This window comes from Trachypithecus francoisi, unplaced genomic scaffold (genome assembly GCF_009764315.1).
Source record: "Trachypithecus francoisi isolate TF-2019V2 unplaced genomic scaffold, Tfra_2.0 Lachesis_group4, whole genome shotgun sequence".
Taxonomy (NCBI): domain Eukaryota; kingdom Metazoa; phylum Chordata; class Mammalia; order Primates; family Cercopithecidae; genus Trachypithecus; species Trachypithecus francoisi.
Window position 1 is genome coordinate 31,064,963 of NW_022681469.1, and position 23,691 is coordinate 31,088,653.

Here is a 23,691-nt window from a genome sequence, read left to right on the forward strand (position 1 = left end):
ACTGGGTCAGGAGATCGAGACCATCCTGGCCAACATAGTGAAACCCCGTCTCTACTAAAAATACAAAAATTAGCCAGGCGTGGTGGCATGCGCCTGTAGTCCCCACTACTCAGGAGACTGAGGCAGGAGAATCACTTGAATCTGGGAGGCAGAGGTTGCAGTGAGCCAAGATCGCACCATTGCACTCCAGCCTTGGCGACAAAGCAAGACTCTGCCTCTTATTTAAAAAAAAAAAAAAAAGTATGTTTTAAGTTAACATTAGTAACTGTCATTCCTAAAAACCAGTGACACATGTATTACGGTCAATAAGGGAGATTAGATTCCCTACATATAATTCTCCAACAGGCTTGTAATCAACCCACCAATTTTTATTCGGTGTCCACATGTTCCTACTTCCTTTCAAGTAACAAAACTATTACAGTTGTACATACATTCCAGAAAACAGATAAAAAATTTGGCAAATACACCACCTGAGGCGGAAGACAACGGGGTTAGTCGCAAAGAAGATGAAGATTAGAGGTTTGTAAAGCTTTCCAAGGTCAGGAACTAAGAAAACAGGATAGTAAACAACAGCAAAATGGTTAGGACTACTAAAAATGATGACATCCCACTGCTCATCAAGTATTTTTTAAAGCAAGCTTAAAAAAAAAAAAAAGAATTCATGAGGAGTCTCGTATATGTGCAAACATTAAAGGAATACTCCATCTTCTTTTTTAGCACTGGAACTGCTACTCTCGCTGAAGTGATGGAAGAGAACAAAAGATAAAGTGATTGGGACAACGAAAATGGGTAAAGATCAGAATTTTCATTCCAGGCTATACAGAGCTAAAACGGATCCTAAATCTAATTGCTTTAGTCCTTAAACAGCTTATCAAGAATCAGGTATCAAGAAGGAAAACCACAGAGGTGGCCTTGAACACTTGTTATGTCTCCAGTGAACAAGGAGAGAAAACAGATTTCATCTATATCAGGGAATATGGCTTATAAAAACAAAATAAAACCTCAATACTTTCCTAAGAATAAAGCACCAACTGTATTTCCATGAAGAATTAAAAGAACTGGTAGATAAGTTTTCTGATATGACAAATAACACTATTGCTGAGGACATATAAAATCAGATTTTTTTCATTACCTATTGCAGTTAGTATGCACTTACTTTTGAAAGGGGTATTATTTAAAATCAGTGGAAACTTAAAGATACGACCATGGGGAAAGGACAGTATAAAAACATACCACTGTATTTGCAAAAGTAGTTGTTTATTTTTTTAAAAAGTTTGCCTATATTTTTTAATAAAGCAGCATTTCTGCTTCATTTTTGTTGTTGTCATAATCAATATTTAATACCAGGGTAAATCCTTGACTGCTTAAGTGTTGACTATGATATGAGTAAATAAAATGCATCACTCTATAACATAAATCACAACAAATCTCTCTTTCACTTTAAATGTCAAGGTCACTTTAAACAAAATATGCTAACCTATAGGATTAGAAATAAACTCACTTTATGATACTATCTAAATTTGATCAATACCTGAATTCGCCAACACGTCCTCAATTAAGTCTAACTTTTAAAAGTAAATATGTCAAAGTGAAAAAAAAAAAAAAAAAGAACAGCTTGTAATGCTGGATTAATTAATTGAGCATTCATTTACAGAGCTCAAAAATGTTGAAGAGGCAAGGCATCCAACATTTGTTTCCAACTGATGATCAAACAAACTTATAGTTAGACCGGTAAGTTCAGGGGATTGAGAATCTTTAATTTTGAGCTTTAGTAAGTCTGAGACTTTCAGACAAACTCGGGTTTTAAAAAACCTGCTGGTAGGGTGCATACTTTGCCCTTTCTTTTGTTTATTTTGGGTCACAGTAAATTAAGTCCCCCTCAGAGGGCCTGCCAGTTCCCATGGGAACCCTACCTGGTTGTGAAAAATGTGCCAACAAACTCAGAAAACCAAGGAAACAAGATGTTGAGTTCTCTCACAACTCCCCCTTCCCAAGGCCATTCCCACTTCCTCCCAGACTCAGAATATCCTAGTCAGGGGAACTAAGCACCTCGGGGTGAAAAAGACTTTCTACAGAAGGACATGCAATAGACTGTAATCTTGCTGGATTGGTTTTGAAAGCAACTACAAGGTGGGGGGTTTAAGGGAAATAAGGCTGGCTGCCTTCTTCCTCATAAGAACTCACTCTGTGTCTCCCCCAACCACACTGCTCACTTTGCCCATCCCCTTCTCTCTCTCACTCAGTCTTATCAGAACCCAGAATTAGTTCATTTTATTTGTCATATTGTGTACTGCTCTCTGTTCTTAATTTTCCTAAACCCTGACTCAGTAGTTTGCTGTTATCGATTACGCTCTTACAATGTGCTCAAGCACTGCACTAAATGTTTAACATATATCACCTCTTTTAATGGTCATGACGGGACTGAGTTAGGTAATGCTACTCCAGAGATTCAAACTCATGTCTATTTGGTTTCAAAACCACCACAAACAGCCAACAACAGGATATTGATTAAACATTCAATGATATTAAATGATAAAGTACCTCATGTAGAAGACTATTTAATGACATGGAAAAACTATCATATTGCAGGTTACAAAGCACTAAGTAACATATAATTACGAGCTAAGTTGAAAATTATGCAAACACAGGTGCATTAAAAAAAGATTAGAGTAATACACACTCAAGTATTAACAGATGCTACCCTGGGTGTTAGGGATTTTTTTCCTTTATCTTCTCTTTTTTTAAAAACAAAAAATTGTTAGAATAAACAAGTGCTGCTTTTATGACTGAAAAAAATGAGCAGTAAATGTTATTTAAAACAAAACAGCAAAAAAATATATATATATAGTATCATAAACAAAGACAGAATGAACAATATCACCAGTATTAGCAGAATTCACAGTGGCATTTTCAAGTAGGAAAATTATGGCCATAGAGAAAACTAGACTAAAATTTTACGGGAAAGTTGCAAGCTTCCTCTAAGTCGTACAGATCAAATATGACAATCCTTTACTACTTGTAAGCACATAGAATTGAAACACAAATGCAAAGACACTATTTTGGGTGGTATGTATGAAATTTAAACTGTATTTACGATGCTAGCATATGTGTAAAAAGGGAGAACACCTACCCACAAACATATCTTCCTGTGTAGGCCTAAAATAACCCTGAAAGGATTTACAAGGAAATCGTCATACTGACTGCTTCTTGGGTGGTAAAATGAACCTGTGAAGGACTAGGGCAAAAGAAAAGTCTCCAATTTATGCTCCTTATTAGCATTTGAATTTTAAACCAATTAAATGCATTATCTACTCAAAATAATAATTGAAATAAAAAATGAACACACAAGAGAAAACCTTACAATGATATTGATTTCCCCATAAATAAAAATGTCTAAAAGATAAAAGGGATGTTAAATAATTCAAATGTCTGCCTATTTTATATAATAGCTTGTCAAAAAATATCCTATGTTTCCACAGTGGCTTTCCTGCCAAATGACGTCAAAATGTCTGTTTCGGCAATAAAACAACCAAATTCATTTACTTTCTTGATTTGACTTTTAAAATCTTTAGAAGAAAATTTTTTTAAAATCACTGCTTTATCCATATATGTGCTTTCTACGCAGCTATTTTTTTTCACACATCCTTTCTACATCTATTTTTAAAATGTAAAGAACAAGTTATGTTATATAAAACAAAAATTTTTTTTAAATTATATCTTCCTAGCAGTTTAAAAACTAAATTTAAAAAAATCCTGTAAGGAAAAGTACCTTTGCCTGACCATAGAAATCATCCCAATGTAAAAGGCAATCCCTGAAAGAAACAGAAAAAACAAAGACGCAGAGAATTCAATCCTGTACTGGTACCCATCAACCTGGAGACAACAGTTGGAGAACAGAGATGATGACATGGAGTTCAGGAAAAAACAATCCAATCCAAATGTGAATTACAGAAAGCTGGGTCATCCAAGGAAAACAACATACTCTGAAGCAGGTCAGTGTTATCCAAACAGGTATTCTTTTGCTAGCTGAAACAATGTCCAAGCACCCCGCATGCTACTTGTGCCTGGGGCAGCATCAGGCTACTGCATCATTAGAGCACCCAGCAAGGACACACATATACTGGCCCATCAACTAGAATTCCTCAGGAAGGGAAACTTGGACTAAAAGGAAAGACTGGCGCAACGTTTTCCTTGTCCATGTTTTCTTTTTTCCAAAAACAATGAAAAACGACGTTAAAGAAGGCAGAGAGTTCTAAATGTACTACATAATATCATCTTGCCGAGAACATTCTGAATGTTCATTTGGGAGGATCCAAAGCCAAGTATAAACTGGAGCCATCAAGCAAAAATTTAAACGGACCTGGTTCAGAGAAAAGCTAATGCTCTGTCAACTCTGGTATTGAACCAAGCTTCATGCTGCTGAAAGGAAGAACAGAAACAAAAAATGGCATTTAGCAAATCACTTTTTTCTTGTTAAGGCCAGAAAGGTCCCAGGGATCCACTACAACAGCCAAGTCAGACATAAAGGCAGATGGACCATATACATTGGAAAGTGATTGCTACTACAAGCTTAGCATTTTGACAATTTCATCTTGGAGGCCTAAGAAACTTTGACGAGGAGGATGGAAAATGGAAGGCAGAGGGAAAGGGGGGAAAAGGAAGGATAGAGAGGGAAGAAAGAAAATGAGGCTAGAGAGAAAGAAAGGAAGGGGAAGTTTGTGTCTGTAACGTAAAAAAGACTATCAATTCTACTTTCAGTCTCCGAATGGTGAGAGAGACATCATAAATCTATCTAGACTCAGTGATCTTATTACCATTTGCCCCTTGGAAAGCTGTGATTAACTACACCAAAGCAGAAATACGGAAGAACAGCAACATGACTCATCTTTGTCTTTGATCTTCAAAAACTCTCCCATGCTGTGGAGTTCAAACTACACGCTGCTTTGCTTCCAGACTGCTGGCAGCAAGCAAACTCCACCACTGGCAATAGGAGAAACTACGGAAAAATGTGAAAAAGCACCTGGCTAATGTCAAGAAGTCAATCATTCTGATGGCATTGGATTCCTAAAGCCATTATTTCAAAATGTAGTGAACTGACAAATGACAGAAGGAAACCACCACCAGCCCTCAAATGAGAGAAAACAAGTAGGAACCACACATCCTAGAAAAGGAGGAAACAATTCCTTTCCCCAATAACTAACCAAATTGTAACCCCAACCTAACCACTTAAACATTTCAGATAAAAAGATCTGCTTTGACCCTAACCTGGTAGCATGAGCAGAGGTGGAGAAAGAATGAATTCAATCTCCTAGCTTGTGGGGGTTGGGAGAAGGTGGGCATAATGGGTGATGAAATTAAAGTCACTGCACAGAAATAGTAGAGATTTATATTATAGCATTCTCAGCAGACAGGCCTTTAACAATCAGTGTTCACAGTAAGTTCAAAGAATCACCCAGTGGCCACAGGACTCAGGGGTTTGTGTGTGACACATAGCCATCACGTCAGTATTCATCAAATTAACTGATATTTAAAATAAAACAATCTTTGATGACAAAAAGATTAAACTTTTGGAACCCTAAAAGTAGTCCAATCAATGCAAAACAGGACAACAAATCTTCAAACTGGGCTTTACGAACTGATTTTCAGAGCTGGTCTGTTGGTTCCTTCTGTTTTTAGAGAGGGGTTAACTAAGGGCCAACATAAAATGGGTGTGAGGTGACCAAAGACTAGATGCACTTCAGGCCAGGACTCCAGGTTCCTGAATTTTTCTACCTCCAGCCCATCCTACAAGGTGGGGCCACCTGCCTCTTTATGGTGGCCCTCCTCAGAGTCAATACTAGGGAAACTACATATTTAAAAGTAAACGTTGTTAAGTCAGAATCTGATTAGAAATACCAGGAAAACAAATTGAGTCTTTCTGGATACTTTAGTAAGATCATCTTTTTAGAGAGTAGAAAAAAGGTAACCTTTGGATTTTCCAAATTAAGAAAATGAGGAACAGTGAAAGAAATGAATTCATCCCAAGTGTAAGAATATGATGACACACAATCTTTAACGGCATATCTTCCTGACTCTGAGGTCACAGAAATGTCTCATCTCTTCATTTCTATGTAGCCTGACAAATTTTGGACAAGGCTGCAGGTCTGCATTTGAGGTGCTAGCTTCTATAGTTCCACCCTGAAGAAATGAAACAGTTCCTTCCATTCTGTCCTGCTCAAATTTACTCCTAATGTGACTGCTTACATTCTCTCCCTATACTATTACAAACCCTAGGAATTATAGGTGTCAAACATGATGTCCGTTTTATAAATGAAGAAATGGAGGTGTCATGAATGCAGAGACCATCAAATTACGATTTTCTCACTCAAATGTTGAGAGACTCAATCAGAAAGCTAAAAAAGCCTCCCCAGCTCTCTAGCTGCACATGACACCATCTCACCAAAACACGGTCACCTAAACTTCTAATCAAAGACTAGGTCACCTCTGTGACTTTCTTCTTTTCTTTCTTCCATTCTTTACTTTTCCTTTCCTTGCTTTTCTTTTGGTATCTTTTTAAAATAAATGGGGGTTAAAGGTTTGGAGGTAGTGGAAACCGAGCCTGGGGGAGGAAACTCTGCTGGTTCACTGCCCACCCTGTGCATCAAACTCTACTAGGACAGGCTCTGAGGAGCTGGGCTCAGCAGCAACCTGCCAGGCAAAAAGGTACATCATACAATGCAGACACAGCAGAGTGGAGCAAGGTACCGACGTACTGACTTCCAACTCATTTGCACTATTACTGGGGAATAGGAACATTAAGAATCCCAAGCCAGGGGCTGAGGGGGAGATGGAACAGCAGGGTTCAGTCAAGGTCCATCAACCTTATGTTACTTAGAACTTTAAAATAATAATAGAGAATTCAAGCCAAAAAATATTAGTTTACTGCCTATTAGTTGAGTAAATCCTTCTGTGATTTTTAAGGAGAACAAGATACAAATGATGCACATTTTCAATAATGAAAAAGACACAGAAAAGCCCCAAATCAGACCTACAGTATTAAGGAGTGACTGCTCAGCTTCCCTCATGAAGACTTCACACTAGGCAACAAGCATGCTGCCAATCAGATGGAGCAATATCCAACAATTTCAATTCGTACATAGCAAAACATAAGAAAACATATTTATCCACCTATTTTTAAGGTCTTGGTTTGTATTTCAATCAGACAGTATTTATACCTAAAGTCTCCCTGAATTAGGGCTCCAAGTCAATATTATTATATAATAGCATGAAGAAATTTAAAAAGCAGGTGACATGGAAACCATTTCCCCAGCTCAGAGCTACATGACAGGCCTTCTCCATCCCTTCTCCACATCCAAATCTTCCATATGACAAAGCACAGGACAAATCCCACCCCCTTCTGTAAAGATCTATTGAGGACCTCGATCTCATTCTCAATGTTGAGCACAATCTTAGGAACTGTGAGCTGATGAAAAGACAAGACAGGCTCTTTGTCCTATAGGGGTGGGGAGATAGGTCAGACCTGGGAACTACTACAACAGAAAGGGTCACAAAAACATTATCAGAGGACAAAGAACATCAGACTTTACATGGGGAGCCAGGAATACAGAACACAGGTAAGATTCCTGACCAAAAAAAAAAAAAAAATGTATGAAGGAAAGAAGTTGTGAAATGGCTTGGCATGTCCCCATGGAAAGGTGAGAAGTTCTTTGTGACATATTATGTGGACAGCAATGCCGGAAGTCAGACTGGAAATGGAAGCAAGATGCTCACTTGAAGTTACAATATTTTATATACAGCTGCTTTTCCTTTGCTTTTTATTATATAATCATTTAGGGAGTCAGATTGTTTTCTGCAGGCAAATGGGTATCAGCAGAGTTGATGACATGGTCAGACCTACGCATTTTGAAAGCAATTGTGACAGTAATCTGCAAGATGGCATAGACAGAAGAAACAGGGCAAGTAGTTAAGGTGAAATTCCAATAATTAAAATGAGAGATAAGGAAGACACAGACTAAGAGATTCACCAAAAAACAAACAAACAAACAAACAAAAAAAACCAAGAAAAAGAGGGGTAATGATGAATTTGGTTATGGAAAAGATCGGGTTAGGGGCTGGGTGACTACTGGTTTTAACGTCTGGCAAAATGGATGGGAGATGACATTTAGAAAGATCAATAGCAAAGCCAAGGCAGTTTGTGGGCGGGAGAAAAAAATCATATGGAAACTCTGAACTATGTTTTGGACATGACAGATGTCAATTACCCACTGGACTCCGCAGTTGGGTATCCAATAGTCAGCAGCTGGAAGCAGAAATCTACAAGCAGAGAAAGAAATTAGGAGGGGAAATATTCCTAAGAGTCAGGATTATGACTGGAAGCTGGGGCCATTAAATACATAAGGTCACCCAGCAAGTGAGAACTCTCCTATCTGTGAAAGATAACCACAATCAGTACACTTCGCATTAATATTTATCAAATACCACCAAGTGATACATTTCTGTTATCTTACCAGTTATTCAAATCTATTTTTATTCAACTTCTCATATGACGGATGTCACCTTACTCTAGTTAGAGTGTAAGCAACTTGCAACAGAGATGGTATTTTATTCATCTTTACTGCACCTCTACAAAGGTACCCAACAACTATGTGTCTTTTCTAAAATATTAGTACTATAAAAATAGGCTCTATCGCCAGTATCTAGAACAAAGCTTGACACAGAGTAGTTGTCCAAAAAATATTTCCTGAATGAATAACAGAAATGAATTGGCTAGGCGGAGTGGCTCATGCCTGTAATCCCACCACTTTGGGAGGCCAAAGCAGACAGATCACCTGAGATCGGGAGTTCAAGATCAGCTTGGCCAACATGATGAAACCCTATCTCTACTAAAAATACAAAAATTAGCTGGGCTTGGTGGTACATGCCCATAGTCCAACTACTCAGAAGGCTGGGGCATGAGAATCGCTTGAACCCAGGAGGCGGAGGTTGCAGTGAGCCAAGATCACGTCACTGCACTCCAGCCTGGGCGACACAGTGAGACACTGTCACAAAAAAAAAAAAAAAAAAGAATTTGAGAAATGAATTGGTATTACTAGGCTACTCATTAACATATTAAGGCCTTCTTAACATAGCAAGTGTTTACACATGACCAAAGCTGCTTCAGGGACTGAGTCCCAAAGAAAATAAACACACCAACTATTGACCTTAGTTTTCAGAGACTACTTGCTGTTCAGCCCAGCCCACTTGTTGAAGCCAGAAGAGGTGAGAAGGCAAAGCTGCAGAAAAAAATACCTTATCCAAAAAGGCCAGATTAAGGAGAAAACCTGGGATTCCTATAGTTACTGAAGAAAATTCCTGCACAGTGCCACATAATGCTCTGTGTAAAAGAGACAGTGTTCCAGAAGACAGTCTTGTGCTAATTATTCCTAATGTTCTATTCATCAACCTTGAATGGGATGAGCACGGCTCATCAAGAGCTACTGCCAGGAATGATTTCTCCCAGGGTGTATCATATTTCAAAATGCTGCTAATTACTAAGTAGAAGTGATGGAGGTCCTGTGACTAGGATGGCCATGAGACAGGGCAGCCTTCTTAAGTGTACATAGTGTTCATGCTTCAAGGAAAGAAAACAGGACAATGGTTTGGAGGTAAGCCTATGGACAACACTGGAAATTTGCTTGGGTGTATCAATTCCTCCACACCAACTGTCAGCTGGTCTGCAGGAGGGAAGGCATTACCACCCAGGAGGAGTATTGACAGAAAGAATAAACATAAATAAAGGAAGCAAGACAAAATAGGCAGGAAATCGGAGACAAAAGAATGCTGACATTATCAAACCCTGTCTCACAGATTACTTGGCAAAGAAACTAACTACTGAAGTAGAAACCCAGAAACAAGAGGTTCGGCCAAGAGTCAGGTGACCAGATATAAGAAGCTAAATTGCTTTCCCAGGGCTGCCATAACAAAGTACCGCAAACTACCCCCTCAAAGTTCCGAAAGCTCCAAGTTGAAAATCAAGCTGTAGGCAGGGTCATTATACCTCTAAAGGCCCCAGGGAGGTATCCTTCCTTGCCTCTTCCTAGCTGGTGCACCCTGGCAACTGGCAGCATTTCCTGGCTTGTAGCTAAAACCACTCCAATTTCTATCTCCACTGTCAAACATGGTCTCTTTCTCTCTGTGCCCAATACTAGTCCTCCTCCTCACCCCCATTCTCTCCATCCCCCCTCCTCCTTTTCCGTCTTCTTCTAGAGTTGGGGTCTCACTCTATTGCGCAGACTAGAGTGCAGTGGCATGATCATGGTTCACTGAGGCCTCCAACTCCTAGGCTCAAGCAATCCTTCCATCTCAGCCTTCTGAGTAGCTGGGACTACAGGTGCAGTCCACCACGTCTGGCTGTAGATCCTCTTCTTATTAGGAGACCGGTCATTGAATTTAGGGTCCATCATAATCCAGTAACACTTCATTTTAACTTAATTAATTACACCTGCAAAGACCTTATTTCCAAATAAGGTCACATTCTAAGGTTCGAGATGGATGGGTATTCTGGGGAGATGCTGTGCAACCCACTACACATATCATCATGAAAACATCAGGAAGGACTGTCCAAGCTAGCAATACTCATGGGATAGAACTGTTACACTTTAGGGATACCTAAAGCTTTGCCAGAAGAAGGTAACTGCTCAGGTAAAAGTAAAAAAAGGCAATTCTAGGTATCAATAAAAATAATTTCTTTCACATAAGAGCAGAAAGTATCACTCAGATTTTAAATACATTAAAACAAGGGGCTCATTTTTTAACTTACAACTACATGACCTCAATTATGAAGACGTAGCCTTTAAAATATCACTTCTACCACCCAACTATAAAAAGGCGACAAATTTCAACCTTAGAACTAACAGATACTTGTGCATCCTACCTTCTCACACATAAACAAATTGTTCATACCCTTGGGAAAGAAATATTCAAGCAAACTAAACAATTAGCCCAACTTTACACAGCGTAACAAAAAGAGATGCCACATACATAGAACCCCTGGAATGCTGGTGCTTTCCAATTGGACTCTTTCTGAATGATATGGGTTCTTTTGCAGATACACAAGCAAACTTATTTCTCATTAGAAAATTTATATCTAGGATCCCTACACAGATCCTTATAAGTGGACAAAACTGCTCGTATGCTGGAGAAAAAAATACTGAAAAAAGACAGCAATAGTCAGGTTTCCTTTCCAAATGAGCACATCTGCATCCAGCCTCACTTTACACTTGTCTACAGCATAAGATATTCTGCACAGTATCATCAAGCCCAAGCTCAGAAGAATCTATTCTCTGTAAACCAGGAGGTATAGGAAGTTGGAAGATTTGCAATTCAGCACATTTTATAGGGTTTTTTGGCACATAAGGGTTATTTTTAAAGTGGGAAAAAAAGCCTGTCCTCTCCCTACCCCCAAACACAGCTGAGCTGATTCAGCACAAATCTCCCCTAAAATAAAATCTTGGTTTGCAGAGAGTAAGCATGGAAAGTTCCAGCCCCAAGGACGACATTTCAGAAACCTAGCTGAAAAGATCAGGAGTGGGTGGCTTAAGACAAGCCGACCACAAATCATGTTATAAATATAGGAACATTCACCAGAAAACTATGAGCAACTTGGGAGTCCAAGTAAGAAAGTCTTTAATAATAAGCAAATTAACACAAGAGTATTACCCAGAGATATGAGAATCTCGAGGATTCTGGTAGCTAATAAATCATTTCCCTCAGGTGAGCATACATAATAAATATCCAGGAATGCAGGTGAAAACTCTAGTTTCTTCATTTAACTTAGAGATGCTTTTCGAAGAGGATATTACAATATACATCATACAAATAACACACTTCAAGGCTGAGCGCGGTGGCTCACGCCTGTAATCCCAGCACTTTGGGAGGCCAAGGCAGGTGGATCACCTGAGGTCAGGAGTTCGAGACCTGCCTGGCCAACGTGGTGAAACCCCATCTCTACTAAAAATACAAAAAATTAGCCAGGTGTGGTAGCAGGCGCCTATAATCCCAGCTACTTGGTAGGCTAAGGCAGGTGAATCGCTTGAACCTGGGAGGTGGAAGTTGCAGTGAGCCAAGATCCTGCCATTGCTTGCACTCCAGCCTGGGCTATAAGAGCAAAACTCTGTCACAAGAAACAACAACAACAACAAATAACACACTTCACTAAAGAACTGTGTGCTCAGCTCAACACCCTGATGGTCCTCAAAGCACAGGGGTACTTTTCAGAATCTGCAGGAAAAACAACAACAACAAAAGACAACCAAACACTCATTATTGAAAAGACCATTTAGGTGGCAGCAGGAAGAAAGCTACCTTGTTGAGCTTCCAGAAACAGGCAACTCCGGTCATTTCTGTTAATCAACCTTCTCTAGACAAGAGAGCCAAAAAATCAAGGGGTAAAAGATTAGGATCCTTCCCAAAACCCACAGGGTAAAGGGCATCTAAAATGAACATGGTCTCCAATGCATGTTGACACATTACTACCACTTCCAAGTGGGAGAACTCTTCCTAGAAAAATGCATGGTCGGAAATTACAAGTCATTCAAAATAGCTTTCAATTTGGCAAATATCTTCAGTCATTTGTTCAAAAAATTTACAGCCACATTGAACAGCTGGCACTGAGGAGGCAAGGACAAGCAACCTTGTATAAACCTGTCAATTTAAATCACAATGCATTCACAACCTTAGGGCCTGCTTTGATCATTAATGTAAAGGACTTTCCATAGCATGAATGAATCAAATTAATATGAGGTGAAAAATGTGGAGATGACAAAAGAAATGTTTATAAAATCCAAACTTAAATGGAGGTAATTAGGAACAAGAATCCCCAGACTACCAGCTTTTTGTACTAACACAGCTGATTAGGTAACACACTGCAACAGACAGAACATACAAGTGTTTTTAAGGAAAAGGACAACCTTGATAAATAGCCAGGGAGAAGGGTGGAACCCTCCTCAGGAAAGATCTGTGCCCTTGAAGAGCTCTCACTAGCAGACTGAAAAACTGCTCCTGCTAAGGAATGTTACTCCCGGTACCTTCGGAGATCTATTCTCCTATGGTGGAACAAGCACCTACAGTGCCCCTCAACTTCTCCGTGACCCTGTGCCAAGATAAAGCAACACCTGTCCTTCCTTTCTCCCTGATGCTCCCAGAAGTTGCACTTATGCCAAGGGAACGAAGAGAAAGAGAAATCAAGTTTCAAAATTGGCTTAGCAATGTTATCGAGGACTTCACATTGCTGTATATCCTAGGCAAAGAACATGTAATCTGACACTGCTTTTCTCTGAAGAACGACTTGATGAAACACAATTTCACAGGGACATCTCAAAGACTAATGAGATAACGTCTAGAGGGCTAAAGGCACTCTGCAGGCTGATATATAGTGCCATGACCACCTCCTGATAGCTACAGACTACCTGAAGAATCTACTTTCTTGCAGCATGTAAAGTATGTATTATATACAAGAACAGACATTATTCCAAAAATACCACGACCCTGTCTACATCTGAGTCGGTATACACAACAGAGAAATAAACATTTCCAAAAGTCTTTAATTCAGCATAGCAACTAAAAGCATTGGCATCTGAGTAAAGTCTTTTCTGTGGGCTCCAGTTTCTTTACCTGTAAAGACTAGAACAGCATGTAGATCTTGCAGGGTGGAGGCGAAAATTAAGAGTGAAAACAAAGCTCTTAGAGTTCAGTGCTTACTACGAAGAGGGAACCCAATAAACAGCAGTCCTAACCCATGAAGATATAATCGGCATTCTATCAAATGCTTTACCAAAAAAAGTCTGTCTACTTCACAGAAGAAATTTCAATGGCATGAAAATCATAAAATGGTAGCCACCAAATTACAAATGAGCCACATCTCCAAAACTCTGCTTAGACATTTAGAATATTTTATTTTATTCCATAGAAACAAGGCTATAAACAGTAGTTGGGTTGCCAACCTAGCTCACAGAAGCACATTTACCCAGAATAGAGATAATATCATTACATATATTAACCATTTCCAGATTGATTTTGGATTACTGATATGAGGAGGCAGTCTAACACCCTGATTCTTGTGGCAAAACCAGTAGGAAGGTCACATAGGAGTCCAGGCTAGACGAGATATAAGCAAGGTAGGAGCAGTGCACTGGAAAGGAGGCATCATTCAGATATATATCCAGCAGAACTGGGTGAGGGACTGGAATAAGAGGGTGTCAAAGACGTCTGACAGCAATAGATAACGGGGTAACTCCCATAACACTGGAGGAGAGCCAGTTGTCTGACAGAAGATCAAGAGATTAGTCTTGGAAATTCTGGATTTTTAAGTCTGGTACACATGGAGATCATTTCCAATCTGGTACACATGAAGATCATGTACATCTAAAAGTACATACCTCAAGACAGACAGATTTTGAAAAGAGAACAATCTAAGGCAATCTGGATTTGAAATAACTCACTAAATGATTTATAGCCCCATAACTTCCCAAATGTCTGCACTGATCAAGAAAAATGCCCAATTTTAAGTGCCTAAAATGAGCTGGGTTAGTTCATATAACAAATTTCAATGGCATGAAAACCACACAAAGACCACTGCTAGTTTACAAATGAGGCTCATCCCCAATATTTGCTCATTCAAAATAAATAGTAAAAGAGACATTAAAGGAATAGGCATATATCTTCAGGATAGTCTCTGGTAATAGGACAGTTTACAATGAGCGTCTACTGTCAGCACTGAAGCTTCAATGCACGCTGGCTTCTTGCAATTCCATCTTTTCCATCATTTTTGAAACTCCAGTTGTCCAAACAAATTCCAAGTTTAAATACAATGATTCGCATGGTGATAGAAATTCTGCAATTAAGGGACAGGAGCTATAGAAATGACTCATATGTCATTTAAAAAAACTGTATCACATGGATAAACCATATTGAGTCTCAACTTTAGATATTTTACAAGATAACTGGAGGGAAATCCCAATGAAGATCTCAGTTACTACCTTATTCTCCTGAAAGCAAAATGACTAGGGCAATGCAAACTGATCTCTAAGCATTAAGGAAAAAAAAAATTATAAACACAGAAAAAGATTGCCCCTGTTATCAGAAGAGGACCACAGCCTAAGGACACCAGTCTCACCATCTTATTCACACAGTGAGAAAATCATTCTGGAGAACCAGAAAACATGTTAAAGTTATTACAAATTCCATTTCATGCTGAGCCCGTGAATAAATTAACACAAAACTCTTTGCTGTGAATATTCCTTAGTCAAGATTTTAGTGAAAGAGGGCAGATGGTAAACAGGAGATGGGAAGGGAGTTCTACTAGGCAGTATGGCAACTGAGGGAGTTTCCAAAGTGCTTCAAGGATACATATGTATTCTTCTACCACTCTCTCAATTAGAAACACACACACACACAGCCTTTAGCACCAGCACATACTCATCTTCTGAAAGCGAAAGCCCTCATGCGTATCTAATTAAATAACACTGAAGTTCATGCAATGGGTTGAAAAGGCAATAAAGTCAGCAGAACCAACAAAGAAAGGGAAAAACACTCCTCATGATGTCAGATTAGCTGCACATTGATGCACTTCCCATAATCTCAGAACCAGGAATATATCATAACTGAAAAAGTAGTGCTATGATAGATTCTATATAAAAACAGTATTAAGCAAAATCAAACCATACACTTTACTGGCATCTGGACAAACATGAAATGCTACTATCATCCTAGATTCTCATAACTCAACTTCATGAGAGAAGGAAGGCAAGTAATGGCCCCAGTTCACAAATTACAAAACAAAGCCTCCAAGAGAAGTATGGGTAATTTAATTAAAGGCATTAATCCAGAATTAAATCTAGGAAGTGAATCCATTTCCAAAAACTAGGAAGGAGGTCATCAAAGCCAACAAAACACCTTAGCAGTTTACCTTCAATCTTATTTCTCTGCATTCTAGCAACTCCTCAAAATTGTCATATTATCGACTCCCTGAGAAGGTCAAATAATAGTCTAGGCAGAGAAGATGATTTTACCTCCACTAGCTTTCTTAAGCTGTGACAGGCTGCCCTAATCAGCTTTCATGCACACAGGCACATAGACACACATGCTCCCTCGTGGTGCCTCTTAATCACCACGTGCCATGCTGAACAGCTGCAGAGGTCTGAAGGGAATTGGCAGAAATGTGCAATGATGTGCTAGCCACTCCCCTGAGGCAGCAACTGCCCTGCCTGCTCCCAGAGGCCAGAGCACATGGGTGTTCACTGTGGCAAGTGATAGGCCCAGAAGACAGGCAAGTGGTTTCAGGTGGTGAGTGAGGAAAAGCAGTTTGCATCAGGAATGTTCCAGCCCAGCAGAACTGAGTTGCATCCTACTCACTACTCAGGGATACAATATTCATCATTTATACAATGTCACTCTGGGGAACAAAAATTGAGCTCAGCACAAATAGAATACAATCAACTCTGCTGCACAGGAACCAATAAAGGAGGCTTCTCTCACCAAGAGGGAACCTAATTGATTAAGAGTTGACTCCATATCTGACACTGGAGGTCAGTCCTTTTATCCTGTGACAGAACACTTTACAATGGCCTGACATACAGTCCTTGAGAGCAGAGCCTGGGTCTAACCTTCCGAGACCATTCAGCAGCTACTGCAATAAGCTATGATCTATGGTCCCAGGGATGAAACAGAATCAGGGTTAGGGCAATATTCAAAGAAACCAGGTGAATGCCATAATACATGCCACACAACTGGCTGCACACAAATCAGATATGTGCTGCCACTCCTTTCAATGTGATTTCAGATAAATTTCAATAGAAACCCAAACTTGTGAAGAAATTCCTTGGCTATCTATAAGCAATTGTTTATGAGCCAGTAAATGAGTGAAATGATATCAGCTTGGTGGAATAGAGATGTTAGACATTTGATCAGAAAACAGGAGATCTAGAAATTGAAAGAAGCTTAAAGCCATCATTCGCACTCCACTTCACGAATGAATACAGCATGCTGTCAAGTTTTGTACAATGACAAATGAGCCTATTCTCTGAAGAAACCTGAGTAGATTTAATACTCATTTCAAGAATCCAGTTTGGTTTCTCTTCCTCAAAATTAGCAATTTTACCTTATGTCCAACTTCAAAGTCTCTTACTATAATTATCATCCTAGTGACTATGATATACAATAAAAATGGCTGTATTTATAATTAAGATACAACATTTTGGTATTAGTACAAAAGTCAGAGCCTTATTAAACCTGTCACAAGGCCAGGTACGGTGGCCCATGCCTGTAATCCCAGCACTTTGGGAGGCCAAGGTGGGTGGATCACGAGGTTAGGAGTTCAAGACCAGCCCGGCCAACATAGGGAAACCCCATCTCTACTAAAACTACAAAAATTAGCCAGCCATGGTGGCACGCGCCTGTAGTCCCAGCTACTTGCAAGGCTGAGGCAGGAGAATTCCTTGAATTCGGGAGGCAGAGGTTGTGGTGAGCTGAGATTGCGCCACGGCACTCCAGCCTGGGCAACAGAGCGAGACTCCATCTCAAGAAAACAAAAACAAAAACAAAACCTATCACAGTATCAGTGGTTCAGTTAAGGAAAGCTAATGTGGCTTTAGTGTGTTATGGCCTGATTTAAAAAAAAATGGTTTTGCCTTTCTGAAGTTACAATAAAAACTGACCCAAAATATATTTCTCCAAACTGAAACTAAGTGAGGAAACTAAATCCAAACTGAAACTAAGTGAGGAAAAGATGAATCACGGTACCTCCTTGAATAGCATTCTTTCAATTACTATCATAGGAACCATCCCATTCATGTTCTTTGTTGATCCAGGACATAAGAATCTACCCAGGACTCTTAGGGTTGGGACATGAGGAAAAATGAGGGGATGCTCAAAGGCTCACTATCAGATTCCCAGAATGCAAATTCTGTGGCCAGTCACAGAATATTACGCTCTAACAAAGAACACAAAGAAATGAAATCTATGGCCTCCGAATTGTTACATTAGAAATACAAAGTCAACATGTGGCCGGGCATGATGGCTCATGCCTGTAATCCCAGCACTTTGGAAGGCTGAGGCAGATGGATCACCTTAGGTCAGGAGTTCGAGATCAGCCTGGCCAACATGGTGAAACTCCATCTCTACCAAAAAATACAAAAATTAGCCAGGCGTGGTGGTGCACACCTGTAGTCCCAGCTACTCAGGAGGCTGAGGTGGTAGAAATGCTTGAACTCAGGGAGCAGAGGTTGCAGTGAGCTGAGATCACACCACTGCACTCCAGACTAGGCAACGGAGTAAGATCTTGTCTCCCAAAAAAAAAAAAAAAAAAAAGTCATCAAGCTACACAAAAATCTGCACATGAACTATCAGGAAGCCATATACCCCTTCCTGAAAAAAAAACTCTTACAGGGGACAGAAAACTCTGCCAGTCAGAAGAATAGAGGGAGCATTGATGCCACAGTGCATTACAATAGGGGTGCTCATAGTCCAGGTCATCCCCCTTCCCCTTATAGCCAGCCTATTCCTCAGAAGTAGCGGAAGCATGAAAAAGCAAGCTTCCCTCGCTAGTAAATCCCATAGCCCTGAACATTTAATGAAGGTGGCTGGAGAGAACAAGAGAGCCAACTGAATGGAGCTCAGGGCAATATGCAATTATTAAAACTGGAATTGAGCCTGGACCCTGCTATGAGACTACTGGCAATCAAACTGTGGTCAGGGCCCCAATTTTAAACCTCTCCCATTGGGTACCATTTCTGACACATAAACATGCCTCTCTTCATATCAAAGTAATTCCACTTGACTTGATGGAGGAGTGTCATCTGCTGGTAAAGGGCCCGGCTTACAACAATTGCCTCCAAAAGATTAGCTTAAGCCCAACCACTTGCAAATATACTTCTGTCATCAATTTCTTACCTTCTTCCCAATAAGCTTTTTTCGAAGAAATTCCCGGGCCTCAAACATGTAAGGAATGTCATACAGGGGACGCAGTTTCTTGTTCTTATCCTAAAAGGAAAATAAAACATGACATCAGGAATGAACAAAATCAAATGAACACGTCCAACAGCACAAGATATAGGAATGTGTCTGAAATTGGTTACCTCTTACTATCGCAAATATTAAATGTTAAGACATATAATAAATGATTAAAAAGTATTTGGTTGAAATGCTTTATTGAGAATAGGGCTACCTTTTTCACACAACAGGCTCACAAATAAGAAAATAACGTGTTTGTAATCACCCAAACTGGAAACAAGTGTTCTTTAAAAGAGACATACTAGCATAAACTGTATTACAGAAGCTCAATAAGTATTAGGACACTTCAAATATTTATAGATATTTTAAATCCAATTCTATTACTCAAAAAATCTTTATTGAGCACCTACCAACTGTTAGTTCCATACAAAGCATTCTATAAATACATGTATAATCCTGGACTCAAAAATTATGAAACTTAAAATAGGAATAGAAGAAATCCTACAGATATGAAATAGCAACACAAAGCAGTTTTTTTCTTCTTCTTCTTTTTTAAGACAGAGTCTCGCTTTGTTGACAGGCTGGAGAGCAAGGGCATGATCTTGGCTCACTGCAACCTCCGCCTCCTGGGTTCAAGTAATTCTTGTGCCTTAGCCTCCAGAGTACTGGGGATTACAGACATGTGCCACCACGCCCAGCTAATTTTTGTATTTTTAGTAGAGATGAGATTTCACCATATTGGCCAGGCTGGTCTCAAACTCCTGACCTCAAGTGACCCGCCTGCCTTGGCCTCCCACCCAAAGTGCTGGGATTACAGGCATGAGCCATCACACCTGGCCAACGGTTTTGATTAAGTGCTATGCTAATACATGTGATATAGACTAGGGACTAAATGCTATAAGAGTTCAGGGAAGGCCGGGCGCGGTGGCTCAAGCCTGTAATCCCAGCACTTTGGGAGGCCGAGACGGGCGGATCACGAGGTCAGGAGATCGAGACCATCCTGGCTAACACAGTGAAACCCCGTCTCTACTAAAAAATACAAAAAACTAGCCGGGCGAGGTGGCGGGCGCCTGTAGTCCAAGCTACTCAGGAGGCTGAGGCAGGAGAATGGCGTGAACCCGGAAGGCGGAGCTTGCAGTGAGCTGAGATCCGGCCACTGCACTCCAGCCCCGGCAACAGAGCAAGACTTCGTCTCAAAAAAAAAAAAAAAGAGTTCAGGGAAGTGGAAAGAAGTAATCAGGAAATGTTTCATTGACAAGGTCAGATTTAATATGAGTTTGCAGGATAGTAAAAAAATAGGAGGAAAATTAAAGTTGGAAAAAACAGAAAAACCAAAAGAGGAGAGGCAGAAAGGAACAGTATGTCAACACATACACACTTACTTCATTATCTCATGGGCCCCAGATTCTTCCTAAAAGAGGTGGCTATTCTAAGCAATGTCATTTTTAGATGATATAAGAGGGTCTATCTAGATGAAGGTAACAGAAGTAGGAAAGGACAGGAGCCCGAGAGATAATGAGAACCACTTGAAGAAATGAATTAATGGGAACTGAAAATGGTGTAGAAAGGGAGGATAAAGGAGTAGGAATCCAATGTGGAGTCATGATGACATGCATAAGTCAAGAGACTTTTGTCTTTGTATAAGAGATCTTGACTACACCAGTTGGTATATTTCACTTTAATGTTTCCCTTCCAGAAGCCTGTAAGTTCCAAGACAAAAAAGACCCATCCTTTGTTTTTCTGTAACTCCCCAGAACCAAGTACAGTACCTCCCTCATTAGTACATACTCAATAATTACAGTTAGACTTAAGTAGCTCCAAAGAAACACACAGACTGATACACAAAGATCAAATGTGGCACCTGGTATCTTCTGTCTGGCAAGGATTCTTAGGTATGATTGACTGCCATCACCAATTCTGCTTCACGTCTTATGTTATACTTGGCTCCTTAAGAGATCTCTATTTGTAATCTATTTTTATAAAATATCCATAATCCTGTACATGTGTCCCTTGTGTTAACCAGCATTCCCCTAACCCAGGCATACATACAAAGTATGCTAGGAGAACAGGATTGCTTTGCAGAGTTGAGAATCTCCAGGAAAATATTTGCAAAAAGTATAGAAAGAAAGGAGAAAATCAAGGACCAACCCCTACCCTAGATGTACACCACTGATTCCACATCCTCTATGCTTATCCAACCTGGCCGAACCTTTGCCATCTATTATGCACCTGACAAAACAAGACACCTCTGTGTAGTCCAAACTGTACTCAAAGAAAATACTACGTTTTTTCCTAAGTAGCCACTACTCTTAAGTAAAGAGCCTTCATTATTTTAATGCCCCATTTAAAAATCATCCTAAGGTCGATATTATGGTTAAGGGGATCTATGAAATAGATGTTTCCTCCTAGATACAAACTGAGCCTCTATGCCTCCAGCACATAATACCAACATTTCAATTCATTGACTATGACCAAGAAAATCTCTTATGAGAATGTAGATAACACTTTCAGTGTCAAGGAAATTTGAGTTTCATATTCACTATCCAACTGTTTTCTACTTCCTGTTAAAAAAAAAAAGTGGGGGCAGAGGGCATAATTATCATCATTCCAGTGCTCTTCTAAAAAGTTAAGGTAGCTCCTTCTCCCAGATCATATGTGGAAGTCAACATACTCCAAACAGAAGCCTCTGGGGTGGCTGAGCTCTGATCAAGGCCCAGGTGTGTCATGACCACTGTCTAATGGGAAGAAAATGACCATGAACACGAGAATCTTTAGAGGAACAAAATAACATTGAGGTTTTCTTATAGAAAATAAAGAAAATGGGATGGGTAGAAATTGCCTGGGTTAGAGGAATGCTGGTTAACACAAGGGACACATGTACAGGATTATGGATATTTTATAAAAATAGATTACAAATTAGAGATCTCTTAAGGAGCCAAGTATAACATACAAGCCGTAAAGCAGAGTTGGTGATGGCACTCAATCATACCTAAGAATGTTTGCCAGACAGAAGATACCAGTTGCCAGTAATAAACAGGATTTTTAATAAAGACAAAATCAATGGTTATCAGAATCAGCCCTCAGGAATAAAGAAGTGTCAGTGTATTCATATTCACCAAGCAACAGTGGACATTCTATTTTCTGCGGGTAGCTACATGATTACTAAAGTGAACACTTTCAAAAATGAATTGAACAAAATAACAACACTGACCTTACATAGCCTTATGATTTGCCTCAGAACCCAAAATCCTGCACCTTACCCTCTCTCTCTCTCTGTCTCTGTCTCTCTGTCTCTCTCTCTCTCTCTCTCTCTCTCTATATATATATATATATATATATATATATATTTTAAAGATATAGGGTCTTACTATGTTCCTCAGGCTAGTCTTGAGCTTCTGGCTTCAGGCAGTCCTCCCACCTCAGCCTCCTGAGGGGCTAGGACTACAGGCATGTGCCACTACACCTGTCTCCCTACATATTCTGAAACAGCATAGAGATAGATGGGAATGTCAGTTGGCTGTAATTCCAAAACTAGGAATAAAAGGTAAGAAACACTGTTCCAATGGGCCTTCAAATGAAGATTATGGGATGAGGTACAACTAAATGTTTGAAAATGGCTGTCTAAATAAGAATCTTGCTTTTAAGACACTCCACAGGATAAAATACCCTCAAAAGAATGAAGGAAAATAAAGAGTGTATCAACAAACACCCCAATAAGAAACACGGCACCTTCAGAGTCTGATTATATATCTCTCATGAAGCTAGAAAGAACTAATAGCACAAGCAGAAAACAAGATACCACAGAATGATCTTGTTACTCTAACCCCTCAGAGCTAGTAGTTATTGACATCTGCAGACATCTTACAAGAGAGATATTAGAAGTCCCTGAGAAACCACAAAATAAAAGCAATTCCTGCAAATTACCAGGTATATAAAAGCCTTTGAAATCTCCAAGAGGCAACTGAGGTATGGAATGTATTCTCAGAAAACAGGACTTTAGCTGAATCTTACATGCTTAAAAAGAACTGTCTAGTTTAGATTCTAATTTACATGGAAATATTTTTTAAAAAATAAAAATAGGAAAAAATGCTTGCTTTATAAACTCGTGGGCGGATAATATACAAACCAATAGGTGCTGTAATCACTGTTCATCCCGAGAAATGACATTGCATGTAGGCCCTGCAATGACTCACATTAGAGATGGAAGAGGTAACGTCAGTCATCTGTACCTCTTACCAGTTCGGGAAGGAGGCCCAATACCCACATCTCAGCATCTGAAGATATAGCTACCATTTTTTCAGGAAGGTATTTTTGGCTGGTTGCCAAAATTGGGAGTCTGGTCAATGTCCATTAGGAGGGAACAAAAGAGAAGTTGAATCAAGTCCTTATTCACAACCCCCATTCAAGCCTAATTTTACCTAGCCCGTTCTTAAACATTGTACCCACAAAACTAAATGACCTTGGGATGCTGCAGGATTTTTATAAATGAGGGAGAAATGAAGGCAGAAAAAAGAATATAAATTTATTACCACTGATATACACTCAAAATGGTGAAGATGGTAAATTTTTTATGTATATTTGATCTCATTTTTTAAAGTGTAAAAAACAAAAAAAATTTAAGTCACAAATTATATATTTAAAAAAAGGTTGAAATGTGTGGCTTCATTAAAATTTTAAAAGTTCTGTACCGAAAAGACATAATGAATG

At 39.5% G+C, this 23,691-nt stretch overlaps 1 protein-coding gene across 1 annotated transcript in view; it reads right to left on the reverse strand.

Moving 5' to 3' along the window:
- Positions 1–23,691, reverse strand: part of SND1 (staphylococcal nuclease and tudor domain containing 1) — a 452,156-nt gene that overhangs the window by 266,734 nt on the left and 161,731 nt on the right. The window contains exon 11 of the mRNA XM_033195134.1: positions 18,925–19,014. Within this exon, the coding sequence (XP_033051025.1) occupies positions 18,925–19,014 (90 nt within the window). The remainder of the gene's footprint in view (positions 1–18,924; positions 19,015–23,691) is intronic.